A 27,624-nucleotide genomic window follows, 5' to 3' on the forward strand; every position below is an offset into this window, starting at 1 on the left:
AAACTCATGGTTAGCAAAAAGATCCCGCAAACAATGAGAAAATACCACGCTTAACAGAGAATAAATTGTGGCACTAGCAGTTTGCAAAAGCGTTTTTTTTTTTTTTTTTGGGATTAGAAATAAGACCACCTTCGCAAAATATCTATTGGTCAGATAGAAAAAGTCTGCAAAGTAGTGGCAAACCTATAGCATTGAATATTTCATTTTGTTAAAAGATAAAACTATTCATTAAACTTTGCAAGCTTGTTTCATTTCGATTTTGAAGGATAGAAGCGCATGTTGCTCACATGTTTGCTTTCCTCGAGTAAGGTGTCTTCAATGGAGCCCAAGAACAAAGGAAAGCCCCAAGTATTAAGTCGCCTCAATCTCTGGGTTTGGGACCTTACATGCAAGAGCAATTACAAGAAATAAAGACAAATGTCAAACATTCACTTTGAAGCATCTGTTGTGGGCAAAAATTGCAGAAATGGATACTTGAAAGTCCTTTCTATCAGCCACAGTCTCTCATTTCAACTGTAGAGGGGTTCAATGTTTACCTTATAACAAGAATTGAATGATTATGCATTGCAAAAACAGGTGTTTTGACAGTAGCCAAGAAAACTTCTCCTGAGATCAAGACTTGAACAAGAAGGTAAGGAGGCCAGCTTTGTGTGGAAATAAGGCCCGGCAGCAGTCCTTCACAGGACCATTAGCATTATATCACATTGTGTGCATTAAAGTTCAAAAGCTAGCTCCTCAGTAGTGTGTAAAGAAATCCCCAATGCCACATTTGCTGGCAAACCACTCGCCAACAATCCACATCAAAACACAGTAGGGCGTTCGAAATGGCATTAAATTGAAAACAGAGTGAGATTTTTCCCCTTCATGTCACATAAACTCCACCACCTTCTGAGCGTCTCAGCCCATTTTCTACTAATTTTAGGTGCAGATGACACTAGTTTCCCACTTAAAACACACTGATTATAAACTAAATTTGTTAGCGGCTCACCCTTCACGATTAAATGGTGCCGTCCACTCCTATTAATGACACATTTGGCCATTCCAAAACTGCTATAACAATTCAGAACATTCATCACCAAGTACAAATCGAAAATATGAAAACAAGGAAAAAAAACTTCTCTTTTGCACATCTTACAGCAGTACAACATTCTTCCACCAACTACACAAACTTTTTTAAATGAACCTCTTTGCCCCTGATGTAATTACAGTGTGCCAAAAAGAAGGGGCGGGGCCGGCCTTTGATTACGGCCAACTGAGTAATTCAGCAAATGTACAAAGATTTTATAGATTTACATAAAAATGTTATCGTCATAAACAGCGGCTCCTATGAGATGAATCCCTTCTTTGGATGGGGTTTCAAAAAGATAGCACTTCTTGGTGCACTCTTTTACCATATTGCATTTTGAAGCCTAATCAGACCACAATGTACAGAGAGTTGAATGTACAGGCACATGATGTCTTTCAGTTCAAAGCTTCCAGGTTGCCCATGCCTTCAAACAAAAGCTTCACATGCTCATTGCTTGCGCAGGAAGATCGGCTTCTGTATCTGCATTTTCCTCGGATCCATCCTTCTGAACAATAGAACACGGGGGACATGTTATCACATTTACCATCTAGATGCCTTGGCTTTCTCATAAGACAAGCATATGATGCAATTTTAAATGATCCCATCAGTAAAACTGGCAACTGCTTCTGTTTAGAGTCTTGTCTTGGCAAATATTTATCTCCATTAACAAAGATGTGCTCTCAAAACTATAATCAAACTCACTGGGGGGATGGCTATAAAAAATTTGGAGGACAACACTCATTTGATATATGATCCACACTTCCCTTCACATGAAGCAGATTATTTCAGAAACAAAAAGCACAGGTATTATCTTCTAAGGTGGGATATACAACCATATGAAAAGTTTTCAATATCAAACCCGTACTCGTAACTAAATACATGCAGATTACTCTGAGCTATGTACATTCTGCTACTGATAGTTCAAAAGAATTTAAGGCTCAAGCCTTATTAAGAGGGAAGGTGACACCCATTTTTTAAATAGCACAGCACAGTTGTACCTGTGTTTTCTTTTGCTGCGACTTGCAAAGATATTGCTCAAAAGCACCATGCCCTCTCAAGATCTTGGCACCAATCCCCTGCCCATCAGGAGGTCCAACAGATTCTTCATCAAGAACAACAGCATCCACTTTCTCTGATGCACTCGTGGCATCAGGAACCTAGAACAGAAGAAACAAGAGGATCAGTTCTTAAAATGAAGTGTGCCGTAAAATAAACCTCAAGAGAGAAATCAGGAAGAGAGCCATATAAAATATGACTGATCCACTGAATTGTCATAGATGTTTGCGTACACCCTAGAAATGCCTCATATGGCAAGTGATTCAGTGGAACAACCACACAGCATGTAGTCATAAGCCCCCCCAAAAAAACCTCAAATTTTGCATGACATTTTCTGTACAGAACAGTTGGATCATAAGACAACTATGGAAAAAGCAATGCCTCTGTTTATGCAGATATAGACAAAGCCTTCATTCACAGTGACCCAATGCATGTATGTTGACAAGAAAAATAAGGCAAAAAGTAAGAGACATTCTGTGAGTATTCCAGCATCTGTAGGTCTAAAACATTTCATAAATACAGAATAAATTCCCTCATACTAAATTAGATCACTATGAAAGGAGAACAATTTTCTTACCTCATACATGGCTTCAATCAGAAGCTGTTCCAAAATGGAGCGCAATCCTCGTGCACCAGTGCTTTTGGCCATTGCCTTCTGGGCTATTTTACGCAAGGCACCTTCCGTATAATGAAGCTTAACCTGCCAGTGAAAAGTAAAGATTGACCTCCAAGAGCGCAAGAAGTACTCAATATAAACAGACTGCAACATAAAAAAAGCTCACATGGTTCATCGCAAACATTTTCTTGTACTGTTTGCCGAGGGCATTGCGTGGTTCAGTCAAGACCTGATTGGAAACAGACCAAAAACCTCAGTTTTACAAATTCACAGGAAATATATTATATATATTAAAATAAATAAACACGTGAAATAAATAAGCCTCTTTATCACAATCTAGAAAACGTTTCTGCCATACCTGTACTAATTGATCTTCATTTAGTGCAGCAAGGCTGACTAGAACTGGAAACCTTCCAATAAACTCAGGTATCAAGCCATACGAAATAAGATCGCTACTCTCTACCTGTTATTGATCAATTAGCAACAATGTAATGCCTGTGCATTAGTCACTATGACAAACCTCATATGACTGTTAACAGCACTATTGTAGTGCAAGTTTATACACCAACAAGTGGATGTTCGTCCTTTTAAAAAGGCATATGCAGATAACCACATTAACAATGTTCCAAAATCCCATTGCATCATCTAGGATATAGTAATGAATGCCCATCAAGTTTCTGACAATGCACATCATCAACATGGGATGCAAGACACAAGCAAGAAGCTGAAAAACTGCATGAAAAAAAGAAACATGTTCATAAAGACACCTTTGGCCATGCATGTTCCAAAATACTATACAAATACATTTTGAGAAGCCAAAGGATGCTACTCTCTCTACGCTTCCCCTCCTTGGAAGAGAAGAAGGAATTCTTGAGGAAGAGGCCTACTCTCAAGAAGACAGGTATTTTCCTCGGCGATGACCTTACTCTCTCACAGCTCGCACATATGAGAGAGGTAATGCCAGAGATTACAGCGGCAAGGGAGAAGGGAAAGATAGCCTTCTACAGAGATGGTCGGGTGGTGAGTGTAGAGCGGCGCGTTGCATAACGGTGCGAGATCTATGGGACCACACTGAAGATTGCTACTTGGAATTGTAATGGGTCTATGAGGTTGGACATTGGTGCATTTGAGGACAGTTTCAGAGACTGAGACATCGTATTCTTCTCAGAGACTCACCAGGCCCCTGGACAGCGGCAAGGGAGAAGGGAAAGATAGCCTTCTACAGAGATGGTCTGGTGGTGAGTGTAGAGCGGCGCGTTGCATGACGGTGCGAGACCTATGGGACCACACTGAAGATTGCTACTTGGAATTGTAATGGGTCTATGAGGTTGGACATTGGTGCATTTGAGGACAGTTTCATAGACTGAGACATCGTATTCTTCTCAGAGACTCACCAGGCCCCTGGACAGGTGATGCCACATGTGGTGGAATATAGATGGGAGACAGCCCACAGGACAGCTACGAGATCTGAGCATGGGAGTAGAGGTTCAGGAGGAGTAGCAGTGCTATTTAGAGAGGAGCTACAGCTTCAGTATTAAGTAATAAATTCTATTTATGCGAGTATATTTTATATAATTATGCACTCCCGTTTGTGACACTTTGTGTGTCCCATTAGTCATTGCATGGACTCAGACTTTTGCAGCAGACACTAATCCCGTATCTCTCTGGGAAAACCAAGAGCAAAATCGCTCAACCTAGTTCTTGAATGTGATTTTCTTAAAAGAAGAAGCCGGTAAGAAAGTGTCCCAAAATCTCTGAGTGGTATCCAGTGTGTCTTCCTTGGTCGTTCTCAGATGATTCCAAGTTGTGATAGCGTCGCGTTCGTATTCCTGGGTGAGCCATGAAGAAGTAAAAACTCGCTTGAACTGAAGCCACTTTGTCGGTGCCTCCCTCCATAGAAGCAAGGTAGGCCACCAGGCTTGTGCGTTCCCCTTGAAGTAAGCCCTCCGGACCTTGGAATGCTTTGAGTAGCATCCTTAGGAGTAGGCTATGTCAAACTGTTGGATAAAAGCGAGGGCCTTGTGGGTCTCTTTAAAGACAAAAAAAGTATCAAACTTTATTTGCATGCCCACCCTCCTTGAAACATAGTCACATGGGGACGGGGACGGGGACGGGGACGAGGACGGGTCTCGCGGACGTGAGAGGTCCCGAGGACGGGGACGTGGCAAAACAGGAGACGGGGGACGAGCTAGGGGACGTGTGTTAAAAAAGCGTATATTGGACAAGACTACGAGTACAAGATTGCAAAGAAAAAGTGGGTTTTGCAGTCATAATATCAAAATATGACATGTCGTAAGGACGCGACGCACGCACACCATGCAAGTTGACACGATAGAATTGTGATCAATCATCATACTCAAAGGGCAAAAAGTAATGATATACAAGTGAAAGTGGATAAGTAGAGTCTAGTGGGAAACATTGGCTTATATGGGACCCTATCCTTTGGCAAAATTCAAACCTCCCCGTCCCCTGCCCGCATTCCGCCCGCTTATGTCCCCTGGGACCCGCGTCCACTCTGCGTCCCATGTGAGGGACCCCTCTCCCCCCGTCCCATCCCCGCCAAAAAAAACATAGAGAACATCTGCTACAGGTCTTTCAAGCATTACGAGATCACAAGTTGGTGATTAATGCGAAGAAAATTGAATTTTTCCTACCCAAGATACACTTTTTGGGACACATTGTCTCAGCAGCAGGAGTGCAGATGGACACGGCGAAGATAGAGACTATCCGTGATTGGATGATTTGAAGAATGTCCATGAAGTTAGAAGCTTCTTGAGTTTGTGTTCATACTACAGGCGGTTCATTAGAAAGTTTTCAGAGGTTACTTCCCCTTTGCATATATATGTTGACGCAGAAAGGAGTCCCTTTCTCGTGGGGATCCACAAAGGTGACTGCCTTTCAAACACTAAAAGAGAAATTGACTACAGGTGTAACAGACTTGGACACTCCAAGTCGAGAGAATCTACAGCGAGAGCACCAAATAACCACTTCAAAACAGTTCACAATTCACAATTTTATTCGACACTGGCCCGGCGGAGTTCCATGCCTAGAGATATTGGCCCCAAAGAGTGGCGCCCCTTTCGGTATTTCTTTTTGTATTAATCTGAGTTCAAAGTACAAGAGTGCAGGCACGTGCTCACATTCAGACTCTGCGTCCAGATGCTCTGAGTTGTGAGAGGCTCTGCCTGCTTATTTAAAGAGTACAAGGGATGCCAAAAGCAGAGCCCAAAAGCTGTTAAACTCAAAAGCTGAAAATCCAAAAGCTTTTAAAAAATAAAGCCCTCATAAAATAAAGTAGAGGCTCTTTCTTTCTCTCTCTTATGCTTTTTAAAATAAAGCAAAAGAGTTCACTCTCTCTCCTTTGATTTGCGTAGAAAAAACAACAAACTTTGCATAGCATAAAAAGCAGAAACTGCCGCTGATTCCAGCCCCAAAAGCTGCGCCGTAAATCGCGGGACTCTGCCACGCGTCAGCATGCGTGAAAACCGCCGCAAATCCCGGCAGCCAGCCACGTTGCCGTTTGCCAGGCTTTTCTGGGGATCCATTTGCCAAGAGGGAAAAATGTACAGGGCAGCCACGTCATCCCAGCAGAGTGTATGTGTGTTGTGACACGCCACGTCACCATTTTGTGACATACCCCCCTCTTGAAAGCATTGTAATCGCCCTCGATTACGCCTGCAAAACAGACAGAATCCATAAACTGCCTTAGCAAACACTTGACTGTTAGTACCTACGCACTAGGAACACACATCTAGCACATGTACCAACCGATAATCACATCACACAACATCACAGGACATCACAGGACATCACTAGACATCACAGGACATCACAGGACATTCATTTGGATCTTAGACCATGATTTATCGGTAATGTAACTAGCAATCGCATCTAGATCCAGTCGGGACCGCCCGATTGACTAACCCCTATTGCAACCATGTCTATTCGACATCATTTAGACCAAAATGCTGCAGTCATTTCGTCTATCAATTCTTGCACTTAAAAACAAGTCAAGAACAAATCAGTTTCATATTCCGGAATTCCATTTCATAAAGTCATACAACAGAATATTGTCAGCTCTCAGTATCCCTGAAGCTCAAAGAGACATCAGTGACTCTAGTTTTCAAAAATCAAGGCATTTGTTGACAAAGGAGCGGAGTAACTCCCCTCTTGTGCAAACCCACTGCACCAGATCTCTGGCCAAGCTGAATTCGGGGTTCCATTTGGAGTAGACTATGCTAAACCACAAGCTTCAAGGTGAAAGTTCACAATCTGAGGAGTGTCTACTAGGTCCTCCTCCTCCATCCACTTCGCATCCAATGCAAGATAGTTCTTGAACTTAACCAAGAACCGCCTTCTTACTTTACCCTTATTCTTTGTGTCCTTATGTGCCAAAATCTGTTCCGGAACAAGGATCTCCTCGTTTTCTTCCACTTCGGGTTGCTCATCAAGCTCCCCATCTTCAGGCACATCACCTTTAAAAGGTTTCAAGAGACTCATTGTGAATCCTCCAAGTGTCAGGCAGTTTCAATCGGAAGGAGACATCATTGATCGTTTTGGAGATCTGGAAAGGTCCATAGTATCTCAAACTAAGCTTTGGAAAAAGCCTCTCCTTTCCCTTTTTCTTTCTCAGGCGTGCCTTCTCAAAACGTAAGAGCACCCAATCATCCTCCTTCAATTTCAAATCGTGACGATGGCGATCTGCTGCCTTTTTCTGTCTTTCTTGAGATTTCTGCCAAGCCTCGCGGACCTTAACAAAGCAGTGTCTAAGTCGCGCGTATACTCATCAGCTTCAAAAATCTTATCTTTTGTGCTTGGGAAGGGTGGAACCTTCGCAGCACCTTCAACAATGTCAAATGGCGCCTTCCCCGTCGAAGAGTGTATCGTGTTATTGTTGGCAAATTCCACCAAAGGTAGATACTTTTCCCATTGAGTCTTCTGATCTGAGATATAAGACATCAATAAATCTAAAACCACTGAATTAGCAATCTCAGATTGCCCGTCAGTCTGCGGGTGGAAAGATGACGAGAACTGCAACCGCATGCCAATGTTCTCCCAAATTGCCTTCCAAAACAAACTCGTAAATCTGGGGTCCCTGTCGGAGACAATCGTCTCAGGCATGCCATGTAATCTGAAAATCTGGGCCACAAACACTCTCGCTAAGTGATCCGGCTTGACTGTTTTCTTCACTGGAATGAAATGAGCCTGCTTGCTAAATCTATCAATAACAGTCCAGATACCATCGTGACCACTCTGTGTTCTCGGGAGATCAAAAATGAAATCCATTGCAATACTTTCCCAGGGGCGGGTGGATATGGGCAAAGGCTGTAACAATCCCTGTGCTTTATGCCTGTCAAACTTGACCTTCTGGCATACCAAGCAACTGCGCACAAAGTCGTCCACATCCTTCCTGAGTCTCAGCTAAGAGAAGTATCTCTCTACCCCTTTCATGGTGGTAGCAATGCCGCGGTGACCCATAAAAGGCGGACAGTGGCATTCAGTCATAACCTTTTCCCTCGACGGCTGTGTAACTCACAACATGGTTTTCCTCATCAAGTAGCCAACCCGAATGGAATATCTCCCTACTGTCTCCCCATCCCGTATCCGTGTGAAAACGTCTGCAAAATCCGGATCTATGGCATACTGGTCGACCATATCCTCGAAGCTCCTATGATGTATCGCGGAAATAGCCAGAATCAACGGCTTCCGAGACAAATAATCTGCCACCAAATTCTTCTGTCCCTGAACTAGGACAATCTGGAAGTGAAACTGTGACAAGATGTTCGCCCACTGCATCTGCTTTTCCAATAGCTACTTCTGTGACAAGAAGTAGCGTAAACTCTGATGGTCTGTAAAGACAATAAAATCCGCTCCGAGTAGGTAGTGCCGCCACTGAGTAAGAGCATGGATAACCGCCAAAAGCTCTCTCATAAATCTGTGCTGTCAATTCCGGCCTTGAGAACAATGGGCTCTCGTAGGCAATGACATGGCCTTCTTGCATTAAGACCGCACCCAAACTACGACCACAAGCATCACAATATACTTCAAATGACTTCTGCAAGTTCGGCAAAGTCAAAACTGGTCCCGTAGTCAATTTCTCTTTCAATGTCTGAAAGGCAGTCACTTCTGTGGGTCCCCACGAGAAAGGGACTCCTTTCTATGTCAAGATATGCAAAGGGGAAGCAACCTCTGCAAACTTTCAAATGAACCGCCTGTAGTACGAACACAATCCCAAGAAGCTTCTAACTTCATGGACATTCTTCAAATCGGGCCAATCACGAATCCTCTCTATCATGGCCGGATCCAATTGCACTCCTGCTGCTAACACAATGTGTCCCAAAAAGTATCTCTGGTAGGAAAAATTCACTTTTCTTCGCATTAATCACTAACTTGTGATCTCGTAATGCCTGAAAGACCTGAAGCAGATGATCTCTATGTTCTGCCTCATTCTTGGAGAAAACAATGATATCGTCAAAGAAAGTGCAAACAAATAGCATGTACTCTCGAAAAATCATGTCCATCATCCAGTTAATGTTGCAAGAGCATTGTTTAAGCCAAAAGGCATCACCAAAAACTCAAATAACCCAAAAGTCGTCCGAAAGGCTGTCTTGTACACGTCTCCCGGTGCGATTCGGATCTGATGATATCCACTCTTCAAATCAATCCTGCTAAAACACGAGGATCCCTGTAATTTGTCGAGTATATCATCGATCCTAGAAATCGGAAATTTGTTCTTGATGGTGATTTTGTTGAGAGCTCTATAATTGATGCACATTTTCCAAGATCCGTCTTTCTTCAAAACCGACAACACTGAAGAGCAATACGGTGAAGTACTAGGTTGGACAAGACCCTTTTCCAAGAGGTCTTTCACTTGGTTCATAATCTCTTCGTTCTATGCTCGGCTCACACGGTAAGGTGGCCGGTTCGGTGGTGTGCTTCCAGGAATTAGATTAATGGTATGATCTTCAGGACGAGCAGGTGGTAACTCGCCTGGCAGGCCCTCTGAGAAGCAATCGGCATGAGGAGAAAATCTTGGCGTTCTTTATCAAGTTCAGACATATTTGTCCTATCCTCATCACTCTCTAGCTCTTTCAAATAGATCGAGTGAACAAACAGACTGGATTTCATTAATTTTGAAATGGTCGAAGCCGATACAATAAGGGCAGACTCGCCCTTAAGTTTAATGTCAAGTACAATGGTTCTGTCCTTCTCTGTTGTCAATGTCGCTTTCCTCGCCCGATAGTCGACCACGGCGTTGTTCTTGTGGTACCAGGGAATTCCCAAGAGGACATCACAACCTTCCAAAGGCATTATGTAAAAGTCCTCAAGCCCCAAATACCCCTGTGTCACGTGACACATCCAACCCTATGTGTCCGTGGACAAGCTACAACATGATCAAGGTTCAGTCAGTCCAGTCAAGTCTAGATTAGAAGTGATTTGGCGCTTTTGTGAGTCTATTCGTAGACCGTGCATGCCCAGTCACTCGATATAGATGCATATCCTCTGGTTGCACACAACATGATCATCAGTATTCCCATCAGAATCCATTAGAATCAGTTAGGGGATTTTTCCAGTGCATTTAGCCTATTTTCCCTATTTTTGACATTTTTCACTTACTAATTTAAGTGACTTTCCAACAAAAGTAGGTAGGGCAATTTTGCTAAGAAAATATATAAGCAAACCAAAGTTAGCACTAAATGGCAGAAGAGGCAGCAGGAGCTCCACGCTCAACAGGCAACTTCTCAGCAGACACCCCCCCAAGAGACCTAGCTTTTGGCAGATCCAGCATCACCTAGCGTTTTCATCACAAGATCAGCCAACATTTTGCCTTTGCAGATCCCGGCGACGGCAGCACCTCAGATCAGCCTAGCGTTTTTGCATTTGCAGAGCCACGACGACCGAAGCACAGATTTTCAGCCCTAGCGTTTTTGCATCTGCTACACACCTTGGCGTTTTGCAGATTCACCGCGACGGAGAGTCAAGGAACATCAGCGTTTTCAGTTTTAAGCAGTTAGTACCCGCAAATCAAGTCCCGAACCTCGCAGATCTCACCTTCCCGCAGCAATTCCTCGTTGCACGATTAGTTTCCGCAAGGTTTACAGTTTCAGCCCGGAAAACGCAAATTTCAGCATCTGCGTTTTCAGCGTGTCATCATCGACATAAGAGTCAGAATTCAGCAGATAGAAGATTAGTAGATTTCAACCCATAGCGTTTTTGGACAGCTATAGAAAGATTGCAGATGTCAGCCTTAGGTCGACTTCGTCATCCCCGTCGTCATCGTCGACATAGCCTAGACTTGCGTGCAATCATAAGTAGACCACTCTCGCCGACGAGAGTGGGACCTTCGGAGGAGGGTTTTACAACGTCTCTCGTGTCGTATCTCTCTTCTCTCTCTGTCTCTCAGTCTCATACACTTGCACGCACAGTGTCCATTCACTTTGTTTGTGATCATAGCATTCTCTCATTAAGAACGGAAGGCTCTCCCTTCCATAAGAACAAAAGGAACCTTGAGCACAATTCCGAGCACTCATCTTGCGCAAAGCGCAAACATTCATTCCGCTGCACCTAGCACCCTGACAATGCAACCGAAGTTTGACAAAGATAGGTATAATGGCTACGTCCCTGCCAGGTGCCACTATAACTGCCTCCGCAAGTGGTCCCATCCGATCAGGAGTGATCTCGAGCCGCGCCACCAATTTCGATGAAATGAAGTTGGCCTTGGCTCCTCCATCAAAGATCGGGGCTTCTTGGTCTTTCACTTTGCCCCAAGCTCGGCAAAGTTCTGTACTCTCGTCCACCGTGCTGGGATCAGTACCCACGCAATCTAGAACCAATCCTGTTTTCATCTTGCCTTTTCTTCCACGTTCCTCAGCTGCTCTCGAACTCTCAGGCCTTTCGTCGTCCTTGTCGATCTGTTCTTTCTGTGCCTTTTTAGCACGTCGCAGAGATATGTCCAGTTTCCCCGCATCCAAAGCACTTCCCTTCCCTGACGTAACGAGCTCTCTCCTGAGGAGTAAGCTTGGGTCGTGCATCCTTCTTTTTTGGGTTGCTCTTCCTCTTTCTACTTTCATTTGTCGAAGTCTGTTCGCCTCTTTGTTTCATGATCTCATCGGTGGGGTAGGTCAAACTGCCAGAGTGAATAGCAAAACCCCGTTTCGCATGACTCATCAACTCCTGAATGGAAGCTGACTTCTGTTCCAAGCAGTGGTCTCGGATCTCTGTAGGTAGACCCAAGGTAAACCGCTCAATCTGTTCCTTGAACGAGATCTTCTTAAATGAAGAGGCTGGTAGAAAAGAGCTTCAGAATCTCTCGCAATAAGCGTCCACTGTATCCTTCTTGGTCATCCGAAGATGGTTCCAAGCAGTTCGTATATCACGTTCATACTCTCGAGTCAGCCAAGAAGAAATAAAAAGCCTCTTGAATTTCAGCCATTTAACTGGCGCAGTCTTGCTTAAAAGAAGCGTGGACCACCAAGTTCGAGCATTCCCCTTAAAGTAAGAGGTAGCTCTCCGAATCTTAGAGTGCTCTGAGTAACGCCCTCCCGCGAAAGCGATGTCAAACTACTGTATAAAAGACAAAGCCTTCGAAGCATCTCTATATCCAGAAAACGTGTCAAATTTAATTGACTGTCCACCTTCCTTAAACTCTCAGACTTTCTTGCTTTTGTCTTCCAGAAAGTCATACTGGTTGGCTTTATAAAAATTCTTCTTCTTTGCATAAAAGTTGCTGTCGTCAGAGTCTGAACTGTCTGTAGACGAGTCCTCTGTAGAACTGTCACTCACGGGGCGAGATTTAGGCTTCTTTGCCTTTTTCTTGCCCTTTCCGAAGCGTTGCTTTTTGCTTCGCTTTTTGCCTTTTTTGTCTTCTTTGCTCGAGTCAGAAGAGCTAGAAGAACTATCAGCAGAAGAAGAAGAAGAAGAACTGGGTACTCCTTCAAATCGAACACGCTTCTTCTGTTTCTTTGCATTTTCAAATATCGACTGACGACCCAAATAACTCGGGAAGTCAATCAGTGCCTTTCTTCTGCTTTTTGTCGCGTTTTTTAGCTTTGTTTTGCGTGTCAAAAAGATGAGCAATTCGTGCATCGACCACCTCTTCTAATTCCTTCTCTGTATACTTCTTGGGAGCAGGTGTCACAAAGTGATGACGTGGCGGACAACAGAAACCCTAATTTCTGCCAGAAACCCTAAAATTCCTGCAAACCCTAATTTTTGCTAGAAACCCTAAATTCCGGAAATCGCGGAGGCGGATTATTATTAAAAAAATATTAAAAAAATTATTTTTTTTTGGAAAATAATGAGCGACGCAAATTTTGCTTTTGCTTTTTTTTTTTTTTTAAAAAAGAGAAAAGACTCTCTAAGAGAGAGAGAGAACTGATGCTTTTGATTTTAAAAGCTTTTGGGGCTCTGCTTTTGGGCATCCCTTGTAACCTTTAAATTAGTGGTGAGGGCCTCACTTCTCAGAGCATCTGGACGCAGAGTCTGAGAGTGAAACCCTAACCGCTCTCTTGTACCTTGATGATTGATTAATATAAAAAGAAATACCGAAAGGGGCGCCAGTCTTTGGGGCCAATATCTCTAGGCACGGAACTCCGCCGGGCCAGTGCAAATCTATTGTGATCTGTGAATTGTTTTGAAGTGGTTATTTGGTGCTGTCGCGGTTGATTCTTGACTTGGAGTGTCCAAGTCTGTTACAGTGGTATCAGAGCACGGCCGATTTCTCTTCTACGGGAAATCCGATCCCCGAATTTTTTCCCGCGGCACCTATGGCTTCAGGCAACGATCAGTCGACTCCCTCTGCATCTGGAGATGCGGGCTAGGATCACAACGAAGATTCAGGCAGAGAGTATGGCCCGCCTTGGCCTACTTAGGCGGAGCGGCGAGAGAGAGAGCGTTGCCAGTTGATCAGCGATGCAACAAAGATAATGCTCAATTTTGCCAAGGACCCGAAGATGGCAAAATATATGAACCAGACCTCTTTGAAAGAGCTACAGATGGAGTGGCAGAGAACCACAACACCACTCCCGAAACCCGCTCTCAAGAAACCTTCTGCCTCCAAGAAATATACGGAGAAGGAACTGGAGAACGTGGTTGATGCACGGATTGCTCAGCTTTTTGACACGCAAAAGAAAGCCAAAAAGCACGGCAAAAAGCAGAAGAAAGGCACTGACTTCCCGGGATATTTGGGTCGTCGGTCGACATTTGACAAGGCAAAGAAATTGAAGAAGCACGTCAAGTTTGAAGACCTACCCAGTTCTTCTTCTTCTTCTTCTGACAGTTCTTCTAGCTCCTCGGATTCGAGCGAAGAAGACAGAAAAGGTAAAAAGCGAAGCAAGAAGCAACGCTTTGGAAAGGGCAAGAGAAAGGCAAAGAAGGCTAAATCTCGCCCAGAGACTGACAGTTCTATTGAGGACTCGTCTACAGACAGCTCAGATTCCAATGACGGAAAGTTTTATGCGAACAAGAAGAATTTTTACAAAGCCAACCAGTATGACTTTCTCGAAGATAAAAGCAAGAAAGTCCGAGAGTTTAAGGAAGGTGGCCACTCGATCAAGTTTGATACTTTTCAGGATACTCAGATGCTTCGAAGGCTTTGTCTTTTATACAGCAGTTTGACATCGCTTTCGCGGGAGGACGCTATTCAGAGCACTCCAAGATTCGGAGAGCTGCCTCTTGCTTTAAGGGGAATGCTCGTACTTGGTGGTCCACGCTTCTATTAAGCAAGACTGTGCCAGTTACATGGCTGAAATTCAAGAGGCTTTTTATTTCTTCTTGGTTGACTCAAGAGTTTGAGCGAGATATACGAGCTGCTTGGAACCATCTCCGGATGACCAAGAGCGATACAGTGAATTCTTATTGTGAAAGATTCTGGAACTCTTTTCTACCCGCCTCTTCATTCAAGAAGATCTCGTTCAGAGAACAGATTGAGCGGTTTACCTTGGGTCTACCTACAGAGATCCGAGATCACTGCTTGGAACAGAAGTCAGCTTCTATTCAAGAGTTGATGAGTCATGCGAAGCGGGGCTTTGCCATTCACTCTGGCAGTCTAACCTACCCCACAGATGAGGCCATGACACAACGAGCCGAACAGACTTCTGGGAATGAAAGTAGAATGAAAAAGAGCAACCCAAAGAAAAAAAAAAAGGATGCACGACCCAAGCTTACTCCTGAGGAGAGAGCTCGCTTCATCAGAGAGGGGAAGTGCTTTGGATGCGGGGAACATGGACATATTTCCGCGAAGTGCCCTGATAAGGCACAGAAAGAATAGAATGATAAAAACGACGACAGGTCTGAGAGTTCGAGAGCAGCTGAGGAATGTGCTCAGCTTGGCCGAAGATCTGGTGCAGTGGGATGCACAAGAGGGGAGCTACTCCGCTCTCTTGTCAACAGATGCCTCGATTTTTATATACTAAAGTCACTGATGTCTCTTTGAGCTTCAGGGATACTGAGAGCTGACAGTATTCTGCTGGATGACTTTATGAAATGGAATTCCTGATTATGATACTGATTTGTTCTTGACTTCTTGTGAGTGCAGGAACTGATAGCCGAAATGACTGCAGCATTTTGGTCTGATTGATCTCGAATAGACATGGTTGCAATAGGGGTTAGTCAATCGGACATCGATGAGGTCCCGATTGGACCTAGATGTGATTGCTAGCTACATTGCCGATAAATCATGGTCTAAGATCCGAATGAATGTTGAATGTCATGTGATGTCCTGTGATGTCTGGTGATGTCCTGTGATGTCGTGTGATGTGACTATCGATTTTGTACATGTGCTAGATGTGTGTTCCTAGTACGTAGGTACTAACAGTCAGTGTCTGCTAAGACGGTTTATGGCTTTTGTCGGTTTTGCAGGCGTAATCGCGGTCGATTACAATGCTTTCAAGAGGGGGGTATGTCACAAAGTGATGACGTGGCGGACAACAGAAACCCTAATTTCTGCCAGAAACCCTAAAATTCCTGCAAACCCTAATTTTTGCTAGAAACCCTAAATTCCGGAAATCGCGGAGGCGGATTATTATTTTTTTTTTAAAAAAAATTTGGAAAATGATGAGCGACGCGAATTTTGCTTTTGCTTTTTTTTTATAAAAAAAAAAGAGAAAAGACTCTCTAAGAGAGAGAGAGAACTGATGCTTTTGATTTTAAAAGCTTTTGGGGCTCTGCTTTTGGGCATCCCTTGTAACCTTTAAATTAGTGGTGAGGGCCTCACTTCTCAGAGCATCTGGACGCAGAGTCTGAGAGTGAAACCCTAACCGCTCACTTGTACCTTGATGATTGATTAATATAAAAAGAAATACCGAAAGGGGCGTCAGTCTTTGGGGCCAATATCTCTAGGCACGGAACTCCGCCGGGCCAATGCAAATCTATTGTGATCTGTGAATTGTTTTGAAGTGGTTATTTGGTGCTGTCGCGGTTGATTCTTGACTTGGAGTGTCCAAGTCTGTTACAGCAGGAGGTTTCTTGAGAGCGGGTTTTGGGGGTGGTTCTGTGGTCTTTTGCCACTGCATATGCACTTCCTCCAAAGAGGTCTTACTCATATATTTTGCCATTTTCGGGTCCTTGGCAAAATTAAGCATCATCTTTGTTGCATCGCCGATCAATCGTTGACGCTCCATCTCTCGACACTCCGCCTGAGTAGGCCGAGGCGGGCCATACTCCTCGCATGAATCTTCGTTGTGATCTCTTCCCGCATCGCCGGATGCAGAGAAAGTCGATTGATCTTTGCTTGAAGCCATAAGTGCCGCAGAAAAAAATTTGGGATCGGATTTCTCGTAGAAGAGAAATCGGCCGTGCTCTGATACCACTGTAATAGACTTGGACACTCCAAGTCGAGGATCTACCGCGACAGCACCAAATAACCACTTCAAAACAGTTCACAGTTCACAATTTTATTCGACACTAGCCCGGCGGAGTTCCGTGCCTAGAGATATTGGCCCAAAGACTTGCGCCCCTTTCGGTATTTCTTTTTGTATTAATCTGAGTTCAAAGTACAAGAGTGCGGGCAGGCGCTCACACTCAGACTCTGCGTCCAAATGCTCTAAGTTGTGAGAGGCCCTGCCTGCTTATTAAAGAGTACAAGGGATGCCAAAAGCAGAGCCCAAAAGCTGTTAAACTCAAAAGCTGAAAATCCAAAAGCTTTTGAAAAATAAAGCCCTCAAAAAATAAAGCAAAGGCTCTTTCTTTCTCTCTCTTATGCTTTTTAAAATAAAGCAAAAGAGTTCTCACTCTCTCCCCTTCAATTTGCGTAGAAAAAACAGCAAACTTTGCGTAGCATAAAAAGCAGAAACTGCCGCTGATTCCAGCCCCAAACGCTACGTCGTAAATCGCGGCACTCTACCATGTGTCAGCATGCGTGAAAATCGCCGCAAATTCCGGCAGCCAACCATGTTGCCATTTGCCAGGCTTTTCTGGGGATCCATTTGCCAAGAGGGAAAAATGTACAGGGCAGCCACGTCATCCCAGCAGAGAGTGTATGTGTGTATGTTGTGGCACGCCACGTCACCAGTTTGTGACAACAGGACCAGTTTTGACCTTGTCGGACTTACAGAAGTCATTTGAAGTATATTGTGATGCTTGTGGTCGTAGTCTGGGTGCGGTCTTAATGCAAGAAGGCCATGTCATTGCCTATGAAAGCCGATTGTGTTCAAGGCCGGAATTGACAGCACAGATTTATGAGAAATGTTTTGGCGGTTATCCATGCTCTTACTCAATGGCAACATTACCTACTCGGAGCGGATTTTACGGTCTTCACAGATCATCAAAGTTTACGCTACTTCTTGTCACAGAAGCAGCTATCGGAAAAGAAGATGCGGTGGGCGAACATCTTGTCACAGTTTCACTTCCAGATTGTCCATGTGCAGGGACAGCACATTTAGTGGAGGATGCTTTGTCGCGGAAGCCGCTGGTTCTGGCTATTTCCGCAATACACCGTAGGAGCTTCGAGGATATGGTCGATCAGTATGCCACAAATACAGATTTTGCAGATATTTTCACTCGGATGCGGAATGGGAAGATAGTAGCGGGATATTCCATTCGGAATGGCTACTTGATGAGGAAAACCATGTTGTGCATTACACAGCCGTTGAGGGAAAAGGTTATGACCGAATGCCACTGTCCACCTTTTATGGGTCACCGTGGCATTGCTACCACCTTGAAAGGTGTGGAGAGATACTTCTTTTGGCCGAGACTCAAGGAGGACGTGGACGATTTTGTACGCGGTATGCCAAAGGGTCAAGTTCGACAGGCATAAAGCACAGGGATTGTTACAATCTTTACCCATACCCACCCGCCCCTGGAAAAGTATTGCAATGAATTTCAGTTTTGATCTTCCAAGAACACAGAGTGGTCACAATGGTATAAGGATTGTTACTGACAAATTTAGCAAGCAAGCTCATTTCATTCCAGTGAAGAAAACAATCAAGCCGGATCACTTAGCGAGACTATTTGTGGCCCATATCTTCATATTACATGGCATGCCTGAGACGATTGTCTCCGACAGAGGACCCAAATTCACGAGTTTGTTTTGGAAGGCTATTTGAAAAAACATTGACACGCGGTTGCAATTCTCGTCATCGTTCCACCGCAGACTGACGGACAATCAGAGATTGCCAATTCAGTGGTACTAGATTTATTGAAGTCTTACATCTCGGATCAGAAGACTCAATGGGAAAAGTATTTACCTTTGGTGGAATTTGCCTACAATAACACGATACACTCTTCGACGGGGAAGGCATCATTTGAGATTATTGAAGGTGCTACGAAGGTTCCACCCTTCCTAAGCACGAAAGATAAGATTTTTGAAGCCGACGAGTATCTCAATACACGCGTGACTTGGACACGGCTTTTGCCAAGGTCCGCGAGGCTTTGCAGAAATCTCAAGAAAGATGGAAAAAGGCAGCAGATCGCCATCGTCGCGATTTGAAATTGAAGGAGAATGATTGGGTGCTCTTACGTTTTGAGAAGGCACAAGCTTTTTCCAAAGCTTAGTATGCGTTATTACGGACCTTTCCAGATTTCTGAAAAGATAAATGATATCTCCTTTTGACCGAAGTTGCCCAATACTTGGAGAATTCACAATGCTTTTCATGTGAGTCTCTTGAAGCCTTTTAAAGGCGATGTGCCCGAAGATGGGGAGCCTGATGAGCAACCCAAAGTGGTAGAAAACGAGGAGATCCTTGTTCCAGAACAGATATTGGCACATAAAGACAAAAAGATTAAGGATAAAGCGATAAGGCATTCTTGGTTAAATTCAAGAACTATCCCGCATTGGATGCAAAGTGGATGGAGGAGGCGGACCTAGCAGATACTCCTCAGATTGTGAATCTTTACCTTGAAGCATTTGGATTAGCATAGACTATTCTAAATGGAACCCCGAACTCAGCTTGGGCGGAATCTGGTGCAGCGGGTATGCACAAGAGGCGAGTCGCTCCGCTCCTTTGTCAACAAATTGCCTCGATTTTGATACTAAACTGATGTCTCTTTTAAGTTTTAAGGATATTGTGAGCTGATAGTATTCTGCTGTATGACTTTATGAACTGGAATTCCCGATAATATGATACTAATTTGTTCTTGACTTGATTAAGTGCAGGAACTAATAGACAAAATGACTGTAGCATTTCGGTCTGAAAGATCTCGATAGACGTGATTGCAATAAGGATTAGTCAATTGAGCATCTATGAGGTCCCAAGTGGATCTAGATGCGATTGCTAAATACGTTGCCGATTAATCATGGTTTGAGATCCGAATGAGTTTTAAATGTGATTTGTCATGTGATGTCCTGTTATGTCAAGGTGATGTCCTGTGATGTCGTGTGATGTGACTGTCGATTGGCACATGTGCTGGATGTGTTTTCCTAGTGCGTCGATACTAACAGTCAGTGTCTGCTGAGACAGTTTATGGCTTCTGTCTGTTTTGTAGGCGTAATCGAGGACGATAACAATGCTTTCAAGAGGGGGGTATGTCACAAATCAATAACGTGGCAACCATTTGGACAGGAGAAACCACACACACCCCCCAGCTGACGTGGCAATAGTCCCGTAAATCACGGCGCACTTCACGACGAAAACGCGGAAGACCGTACGGCAAGTTGACGTGGCTGGCTGGCGTGAGAAAAAAAAAAGCAAGGCTGTTTTTTTTACGCAGTTGAAATCTACGCAAAGATTTGAGAGAGAGCTTTTGGAGTATTTGCTTTATGTTTGAAAAGGGCTTGAGAGCTTTTGATTTTCAGCTTCTGGGGCTTTGCTTTTAGCATCCCTTGTAAACCTTTATAAGTGAGGTTTGGGCTCTCACTTCTGGGAGCATCTGGACACAAGAGTCTGAGAGTGAGACCCTCCCACTCCCTTGTACTTTGTGCAACAGATTTAATACAACAAGAAATACCGAAAGGGGTGCAAGTCTTTGGGGCCAATACCTCTTGGCACCGAACTCCGTCGGGCCAGTGTCGAATCAAATTGTGAACTGTTTTGATTTGAAGTGAATTCCTATCGTGTCGCGGTAGATTCTTGACTTGGAGTGTCCAAGTCTGTTACAGAAGAAAACCCTGAGATATTCAATGATTATAAACCATGGGAAAAAACTACCAGTGATGCAAAGTTACAAAAAATGGGTGATACAACAGAAGCTAGGAGCAGGGGAGTGAGGGAAGAAAGTAGCAGAGAGCTAAAGCAGAAAAGGGCCACCCTGACGTCGAGAGGAGGCCGAAAACTCTACCAAAGAATCCTCGATAGCCAACTCCAGATCTCCAAGGCCATCTGCAATGGCGCATCCCAGCAGAAGAGACATCACCGCCGCAAGAAGACTCTACACCAAAAATCCGAGAGAGAGAGAGAGAGAGAGAGAGAGAGAGAGAGAGAGAGAGAGAGACTCTAGCCATCCCTAGCAATGATCAACAGGGCTATGACATTCTTCAACCTGCGAGCAGAGGCAGTATATGGTGCAAATGTGAAGGCGAGGCGGGAACCGCCCAACACACCCACACCCACCAAACCAATTCCAAACATAAATCACCCATCAAACAAGAGAAAAAACAAAAAAGAACAAGCAATAAACAGGCAAACATACACACACACACACCTCAACCACAAGCAGTCATGCAAAACGCACTGACCCCAAGCACATGCAGATCCACAAGCACAAGCATCACACACAAAAGAAATAAGGCGTATGCAAGCAAGCAAGCTAAACAAACAAAAATCATGAGAAACAAAGAAAAATACATGTGTAAGAACGGTACACAAAACGAAAGGAAAGAAACCATCGCTCGCAACACAAGTGACATAAGAGGGGAATAGATCTGGTGAAGGCGGCCAAATAGAGTACCTCCAGTTTTGTAAACCTTAAGCGACCACCGTAGTTGAAGTACGGTGTTTGCTTAAGGTGGGGAGCCATGCGTCACGGTGGACTCTCTCTCTCTCTCTCTCTCTCTCTCTCTCTCTCTCTCTCTCAACTACTATCGCAATTTTAACAGCAGTTTACTTTGTTTGACAGCTTTCTGCCACAGTTGAGTTTTGTAAAGTGCCACATTGCCCCTATACCTTAATGACAAATTTCTATGACAATAACATGTATAGACAAAACAACTTTGAGTGTTTCAATATGTTAGCATCGTCGCTAGCTTTGCCATAATCCTCACCACCAAAACATTAACATTAACCTATGCATTTTGCATGTGATTAAAAATTGCACATCATCTGCATATATGCACACAAAATTTTCATGATAGAAACACATAAGAAAGACAAGCAGCAAAGAGATTACAGATTCCAGCAAGAAGGAGGTGACCGCAGCATCTGTAAGACCATATGTCCTCATATTGGCACGCACAGGAGCTCCAAAACCAATAGATGAGGCTTGTCTCCTAAGTACACAGCCCATATAGGCTCTATGATTTAATTTGCCAAAACCACCAGACCAAAAACCTGTTGAACATACACACTGTTTTACCTTTCTGCAATGGTCTTTTCCAAGTCAATGAAAGCACCTCCACAAATGAAAAGAATATCCTTCGTATCTACCTGCGGCACAATGTAATCAAGAAATTACAGATTGGTGCCAATTAAAACACATGTTATCCATGCACATACTCAAATTGCAACGTTGACTACACTTCAACAAGACAAGTACTCACATGTAAATAGACACATGCATCCAGCAGCACACAACATATGCCTCCCGTATGCACGCACACAAAAAAATGCAATGAGAGACAAAGAGCATCCTGCATGTACACACAAAGCTATGCACAACATTCATTAGAGTGCCTGCCTTGCCTGTATATAATCTCCTCTCGGATGCTTCCGCACACCTTTTTCTGGGACATTCACAACCTGCCATAAAATTACTTCAATTCACTAGAATGGAAATCTAGGAAGCAGCATGAATTAACATCAGAAAGCAAAAACCAAACACAAAACTATAACACTAAGGTAGAAAAAATGCCCATACAATAAAACCATCCAATTGTGAGACCAGAAAGTTGCATGTCTGAAAAGATTACAATCCCTTATTGTTTTGTTGAAAATTGGCAAATTAAATACGTTCGCTCTAGAAACTTTAGTGCAGACTTAGGTATAAACCGGGATGTATGATCACATTCTTAAAAAAAAGTTTACCGTTCCCTCCAACATCTTTAGCAGGGCCTGCTGCACACCTTCTCCTGACACATCTCTACTAATGTTTACACTTTCCGCCTGAAATCCACCAAAATATTCAAAACATTTTAAGACTCGGACAATTGAACAAGTAGAAGTAGCAAAAACTGTTGCTAGCCCAGCATAGTTACGAATTTTTATAAGAATCATACAAAACAGCAACAGCTTTCATTGTTGCGTGTATCAAGATTTGAGCCTTCCAAGAAAAAACTGACACAAAGCCCTATTACCTTCTTTGTGATTTTATCCACCTCATCAATGTAAACAATGCCCTGTTGAGCAGCTGGAACGTTAAATTCAGCAACCTGTACCTCAGCAGCACAAAAATTATTGGGGCCAAAAACGATGAAGTGAAAATGAGCCATGGGATAACATTACCGTAAGCAGTTTGTACAAAATAGACTCCACATCTTCTCCAACATACCCAGCCTGAGAGATGGCATCAACATTATACAATCATAAACTTTAAGAAAAACTTGTTCATTTTTTATGCACTCTCTTTAAACATACAAGTTGCAAGAAAAATTAATATTATTATTAAATTGAAAAGTATCTAAAGCAAACGTACTTCAACTAACCACCAAATTACACATTTGAGCACTTAACAAGCAAAGCCATGCATGCCAATACAATTAGCACTGCTTATTCAAATTTCAGACCTCGTTTTGGTTATACAAACTTGCTAAGCATTTACAATCCTGAGTGTAGGGTGCACATCAAACTGCCTATTCCTATCATTTGTGACATGCCCGAGAGTAGGTGCTCATTACACAACAACACATAATATAGAAAGTTGCTTGGTTAAACGACTTCGTTAGCAGAGCCATTTGTATGTATGGATAACCATGAGTGTATGTGAGTGCATCTGTGGGTTGCCACCCCGTGTGAGCAGAATCTCATGAAAATTTAACCTTTAATTTACCTCTTAAAACAGGTTGAGACGTGTCATAAATATTGATTATATGATGGAAGGAAAAAATCCCAAGAGCTTGATTTATCATTTACTACCTTGATTCATTAGCTATCACATCTGAATGCAAGAATGAAGCTAGAAAAATGATTCTCTCTTGGCATAGATAGAGAGAGAGTACTCAGAAACATTTCAAAATAGTACCATAGAGACACTCTAATAGTGATGATCAGCGTCACCATGAAACGCGTTTCGGCAGGTAAGGACAGGTGAAACGTTTTGGGCCTTGAAACGTTTCGCTCACCAAGTGAAACACAAGCCATTTCAAGTTACCATAGTTTTAGTTTCAAAGTCGCTAAACGCACGTTTCGGTCTCACGTCTCTGCTCTCATTTTGGACTGAAACGTTTCGTGGTGAAACGCCGCGTTTCAGGGTGAAACGTTTCGCGGTTACGCTGGTGATGATAGGCAAAGAGGAGAACAAAAGAACAACTATGTCGAGCTTTGCTAACAGCCAACACGAGAGATGATAGATTCAATCGTCCACCTCACACTAATCTTTCCCCTAATCACTCACGTGTGATATCTTTAGATGGTGGCTCTTCTAGGTTCTTCGATTGACCCTTGTTCACAAGCAAGTCGGTGAGCCTTGCATAGTTACCCGGAACGGGATTTCGGAACTGGGAACGAAAACGGGAACGGCAACGGGAACGGCAACGGGCATGAAACGCCATTCCCTGTTACGGATACTCACGTTTCAAACACGGAACCGGAAGTTGGAAGGGGAACGGAGACCTGAAAATGGCCATTTCCCGTAACTATGGAGCCTTGGCCTTCGGCCTCAGGTGCATCCTCCCCACTAGCCACGTCACAAAGCTTTGTGCAATAATCAAAACCGCTTGCAACAAGTTTGGACTAAAGACCTTGAAGTGACCTTCACAATCAGGCTATAAATCTCAACAAGGCCAACTTTAAGTGATGAAGTCAAAAACTGAAAATTTCAAGCCACCCAATCTCGTCCCTAACTGATGACACAAATCCTCTTTCTTTGATATACAGCTTGATGGCATAAATTTAGACCCTTAACATTCTCATGCGGTCATATTTAATGCAAAGTCTAAATTTCAAAGTCTTCCCTCTTGAGGTTAGACTTTAGTGACAAAATAGTTACATTGTTCTAAACAATGAATCCCGATGGATAATTTTTCCCATGGAGTTTATCATATGAATGTGGCAACTTTGGAAAGATGGCAACTTTTTTCCTTCTCATCATGATATTTTGTTCTATTACATTCTATCTTGCTCAAGTTGACGTATGGATGCCCAGATTTGAGCTGACAAGTGTATACAATGAGAATGTAAAAACAGTTTTTTGAGTGTCGCAAGCTACATAGGCGTCTCTATGAGAATGGCCTACAACAAAATACGAAGAATGTATTAGCATCCCTATAGTGCGGACTAAGGAGAACTTGCGTTTCGCGTACCAAACAAGTTGGCCAGCACTTGACACACCTACTCTGTTCACAGCTGGGCTGGGCCCACCTCTTAATAAGCCCTTGAGAACAGCCAAGCCATGATCCCACATGATGAGATCAGCTCTCTTCGAAGCATGCTGTGACATTTCTTGAAAGTACAGACAATTGTGCACCTCTTGAACCACAGATCATGTCACACTCAAATCAGCCAATCACAGTGAAATGTTGCCCCAAAGCATGATGTAAGACGCGAATAGTCGAGTGCGTGCATGTTCTAGGACTAATTATATGACACTTTCTTGTCATTTGATGTGAAACAGACACAGAACCTAGACTCAACTTTTTTAAGACCTCTTGTCAAAAGATATGCTGTAGTAAATTCTTGCCCATTCCACATTCAAATGTACCCAGAAGCATTTTATAGTGCTTGAGCAACAATCCAAAAGTAGGATGGTAAGGCAATGATATGTATTTTTGTTGGTTACAATCTAGAAAGCAAAGGTTACAAATAACCATAAAATCCACTCAACAAAAAAGAAGATCTTCAATCAGTAGTTAGCTTTAATTAACAGTCTCACAATCAAGGACCAACAATAACTTGCTAAAATCCAGCAAAGAAGAACCACAACTGCTGTGAACAAGAACAGTACAACTAGGTCACCTGAGTAAGGGTTGTGGCATCCGCAATAACAAAGGGCACATTAACAAACTTGGCCAACGTTTTTGCCAGCAAGGTTTTCCCTGTTACCAATAACTACAAATTTCAATAAATTACCACAATGCAAAGTCTACACACACACACACACTCTCTAGAAATCCCAGAGTTCCTTACCTGAGCCAGTAGGACCCATGAGAAGCACATTACTCTTCTCTAACTCAACATAGTCACCATCTTCATCCTCTTCATCAAACAAATTTGAACCTAATCCAACCCCCCTGCTACATCACGGATTCAAATACAAGAACAACTGGCAAAGGTTCACAGAGATTCACTATAAACCACCCACCTTTCAGCCTTGAAATTTTCCTTTGACAAAGACTCATAATAAATACGTTTATAATGATTGTACACAGCAACTGATAAGACCTGCAACAAAAGACATATGCCTTGATGAGGTCAGAAAAGTCTGAACTCATGAAATAACAAGGGGCTAGAATGCTTGTAGTAACACCAAAACAAGGCACATAAAGATAGAGGATGATGGAGCAAAATAAATTTAAGACTTGCAAGTGACGGTGTTTTGGGAAAAACATTAGGAACTCTTTGCACATAAGACCATAAAATTAATAATGTGTAATTCTTGGACAGTACTAACACATAATCAATCTAGGATATACAGAAAATGACAGTTCAACAAATCTTCCAAATGTGGTTAAAAGAAAGGTTCAACATGCACCTTTTTTGCGCGGTCCTGTCCAATTACAAATTTGTCAAGAGCCGTGCGAATCTCCTTCGGAGTGGGAAGATCTTTTCCGAGGTTTGACCCACCCCATCCATCCTTCGATCCTGAGCCATTGGAACCACCAGGCCCACTATGTGCTCGAACAAAATTGCTGCCTGGTGTAAAAGGGGGAGTAGGCGCTTGCTGCAAAGAAACGGTAGGTGGAAATGGCTCCCCTCTACCCTGTTGCCACTGTTGTGACTCAATCTCGTAACGCCTTCCCGCATTTTGTCGAAAAATATCAAGCGATGCTGACTTCCTTACTGTTATTGCACTCACATCTAGTGGACCTCCATCAACTACCACAAGAGCTCCCGAACTGTCCTTGTCATCACACTTACGAGGAGCTTCCAAACTTCGTGGCAAATAGGACATCAGAGACGACCTGCCTGAGGCCAGGGTGGGCTTGCAATATGGGCATATAAACCTTCGGTGTAGAAATGAAGCTTTACGCGAGCTTGCACCTGGAAGCAAAAGCAACGGCGAGAAGGGGAGCATGAGTTGGGTGTCACATGAGGGACATCTGACGGAACCCCATTTGTCCCTTGCATGCTCGGATCCATTATTCTCCGCATTCCGCACATCAAGTATACGAGCAGAGTCAAGAGCACCGACGAAATCTATATTTCCTCTTGGAAATATGAGGTCGATCTTTGCAGCTTTTTCAAGGGAAGGAATGGACAAAGCTGGTGTTCCTTCTGTTGTTGTTGAATTGCCACTGCCTCCATTGTTACTTGAAGAAGAAAAAGATTTGCAGGTAAACCGTCTTGCTGAGGGTACCGAGGCATGTCGAAGGATCTTTAGTCGTGACACAGCCATCAAGACTGCTTATTGCGTACTGATGGAAAATAAAAGCTTATCCAGTAGGTTGGCAGAGGGCAATGAGTGTCATTTACGTATCACCCTAGGGTAAAAGACACGCAAGTCGGTGTCAACACTCGAGCAAACGGCAACTTTCATGAGTATTCAGGGTGCGAAAGAGAGAGATTTGCTTCGTTTCCAACTGCAATATGACGTGCTGCTGCAGATAATGGAAGAAGCGGCAAGTTTGCCAGCCTTTTGGTTTCCAAACGACACACAGAGAAACCACAAACCTGATGACAGCGACCAAAATTCTGATGAAGATTGCTATTCTTCAACCTTATCCCTTCGAGTGAAGCCAGCCTCGGAGAGGGGCGTACCTCGAAATCAATCGCGTAAACGCAGAGCAACGTGGAGAGAGAGAGAGAGAGAGAGAGAGAGAGCGTTTTTGGTGGGCGCACACAGTCACAAACGAAGCGATGAATTTGCCTCCGAATTTTGCTGATCCAGCAGCGCAGGCAAAATGGGCTTTAATGAATTTTGTTGAACAGAGATCGAAACATATGGTTTGAACAACATCAATTTAACGGGTCTCGAGTTCAAGCAC

General features: G+C 43.4%; 1 protein-coding gene across 2 annotated transcripts; it reads right to left on the reverse strand.

The window, feature by feature from the left end:
• Window positions 1-1,097: 1,097 nt before the first annotated feature.
• LOC147461360 (CLP protease regulatory subunit CLPX1, mitochondrial-like) lies at window positions 1,098-27,624 on the reverse strand. 2 transcript variants are annotated; one of them, XM_086508922.1, is made up of 15 exons: window positions 26,172-27,624; window positions 25,782-25,861; window positions 25,607-25,713; window positions 25,436-25,515; window positions 22,769-22,819; window positions 22,621-22,695; window positions 22,352-22,429; window positions 22,010-22,066; window positions 21,684-21,754; window positions 21,498-21,597; window positions 3,097-3,201; window positions 2,905-2,967; window positions 2,700-2,822; window positions 2,065-2,223; window positions 1,098-1,571 (listed from the first exon to the last, which is right to left on the reverse strand). In XM_086508922.1, exons 1-15 carry the CDS (start codon window positions 27,033-27,035, stop codon window positions 1,506-1,508), a joined length of 2,079 nt encoding a protein of 692 aa, XP_086365048.1. In that variant the 5' UTR covers window positions 27,036-27,624; the 3' UTR covers window positions 1,098-1,505. The 2 variants fall into 2 exon arrangements, with proteins under 2 accessions (XP_086365048.1, XP_086365049.1); XM_086508923.1 differs by having other exon boundaries at window positions 25,607-25,710; window positions 26,172-27,621.

The sequence above is a fragment of the Adiantum capillus-veneris genome, chromosome 3 (assembly GCF_014529385.1).
Source record: "Adiantum capillus-veneris isolate H3 chromosome 3, ASM1452938v2, whole genome shotgun sequence".
NCBI lineage: Eukaryota > Viridiplantae > Streptophyta > Polypodiopsida > Polypodiales > Pteridaceae > Adiantum > Adiantum capillus-veneris.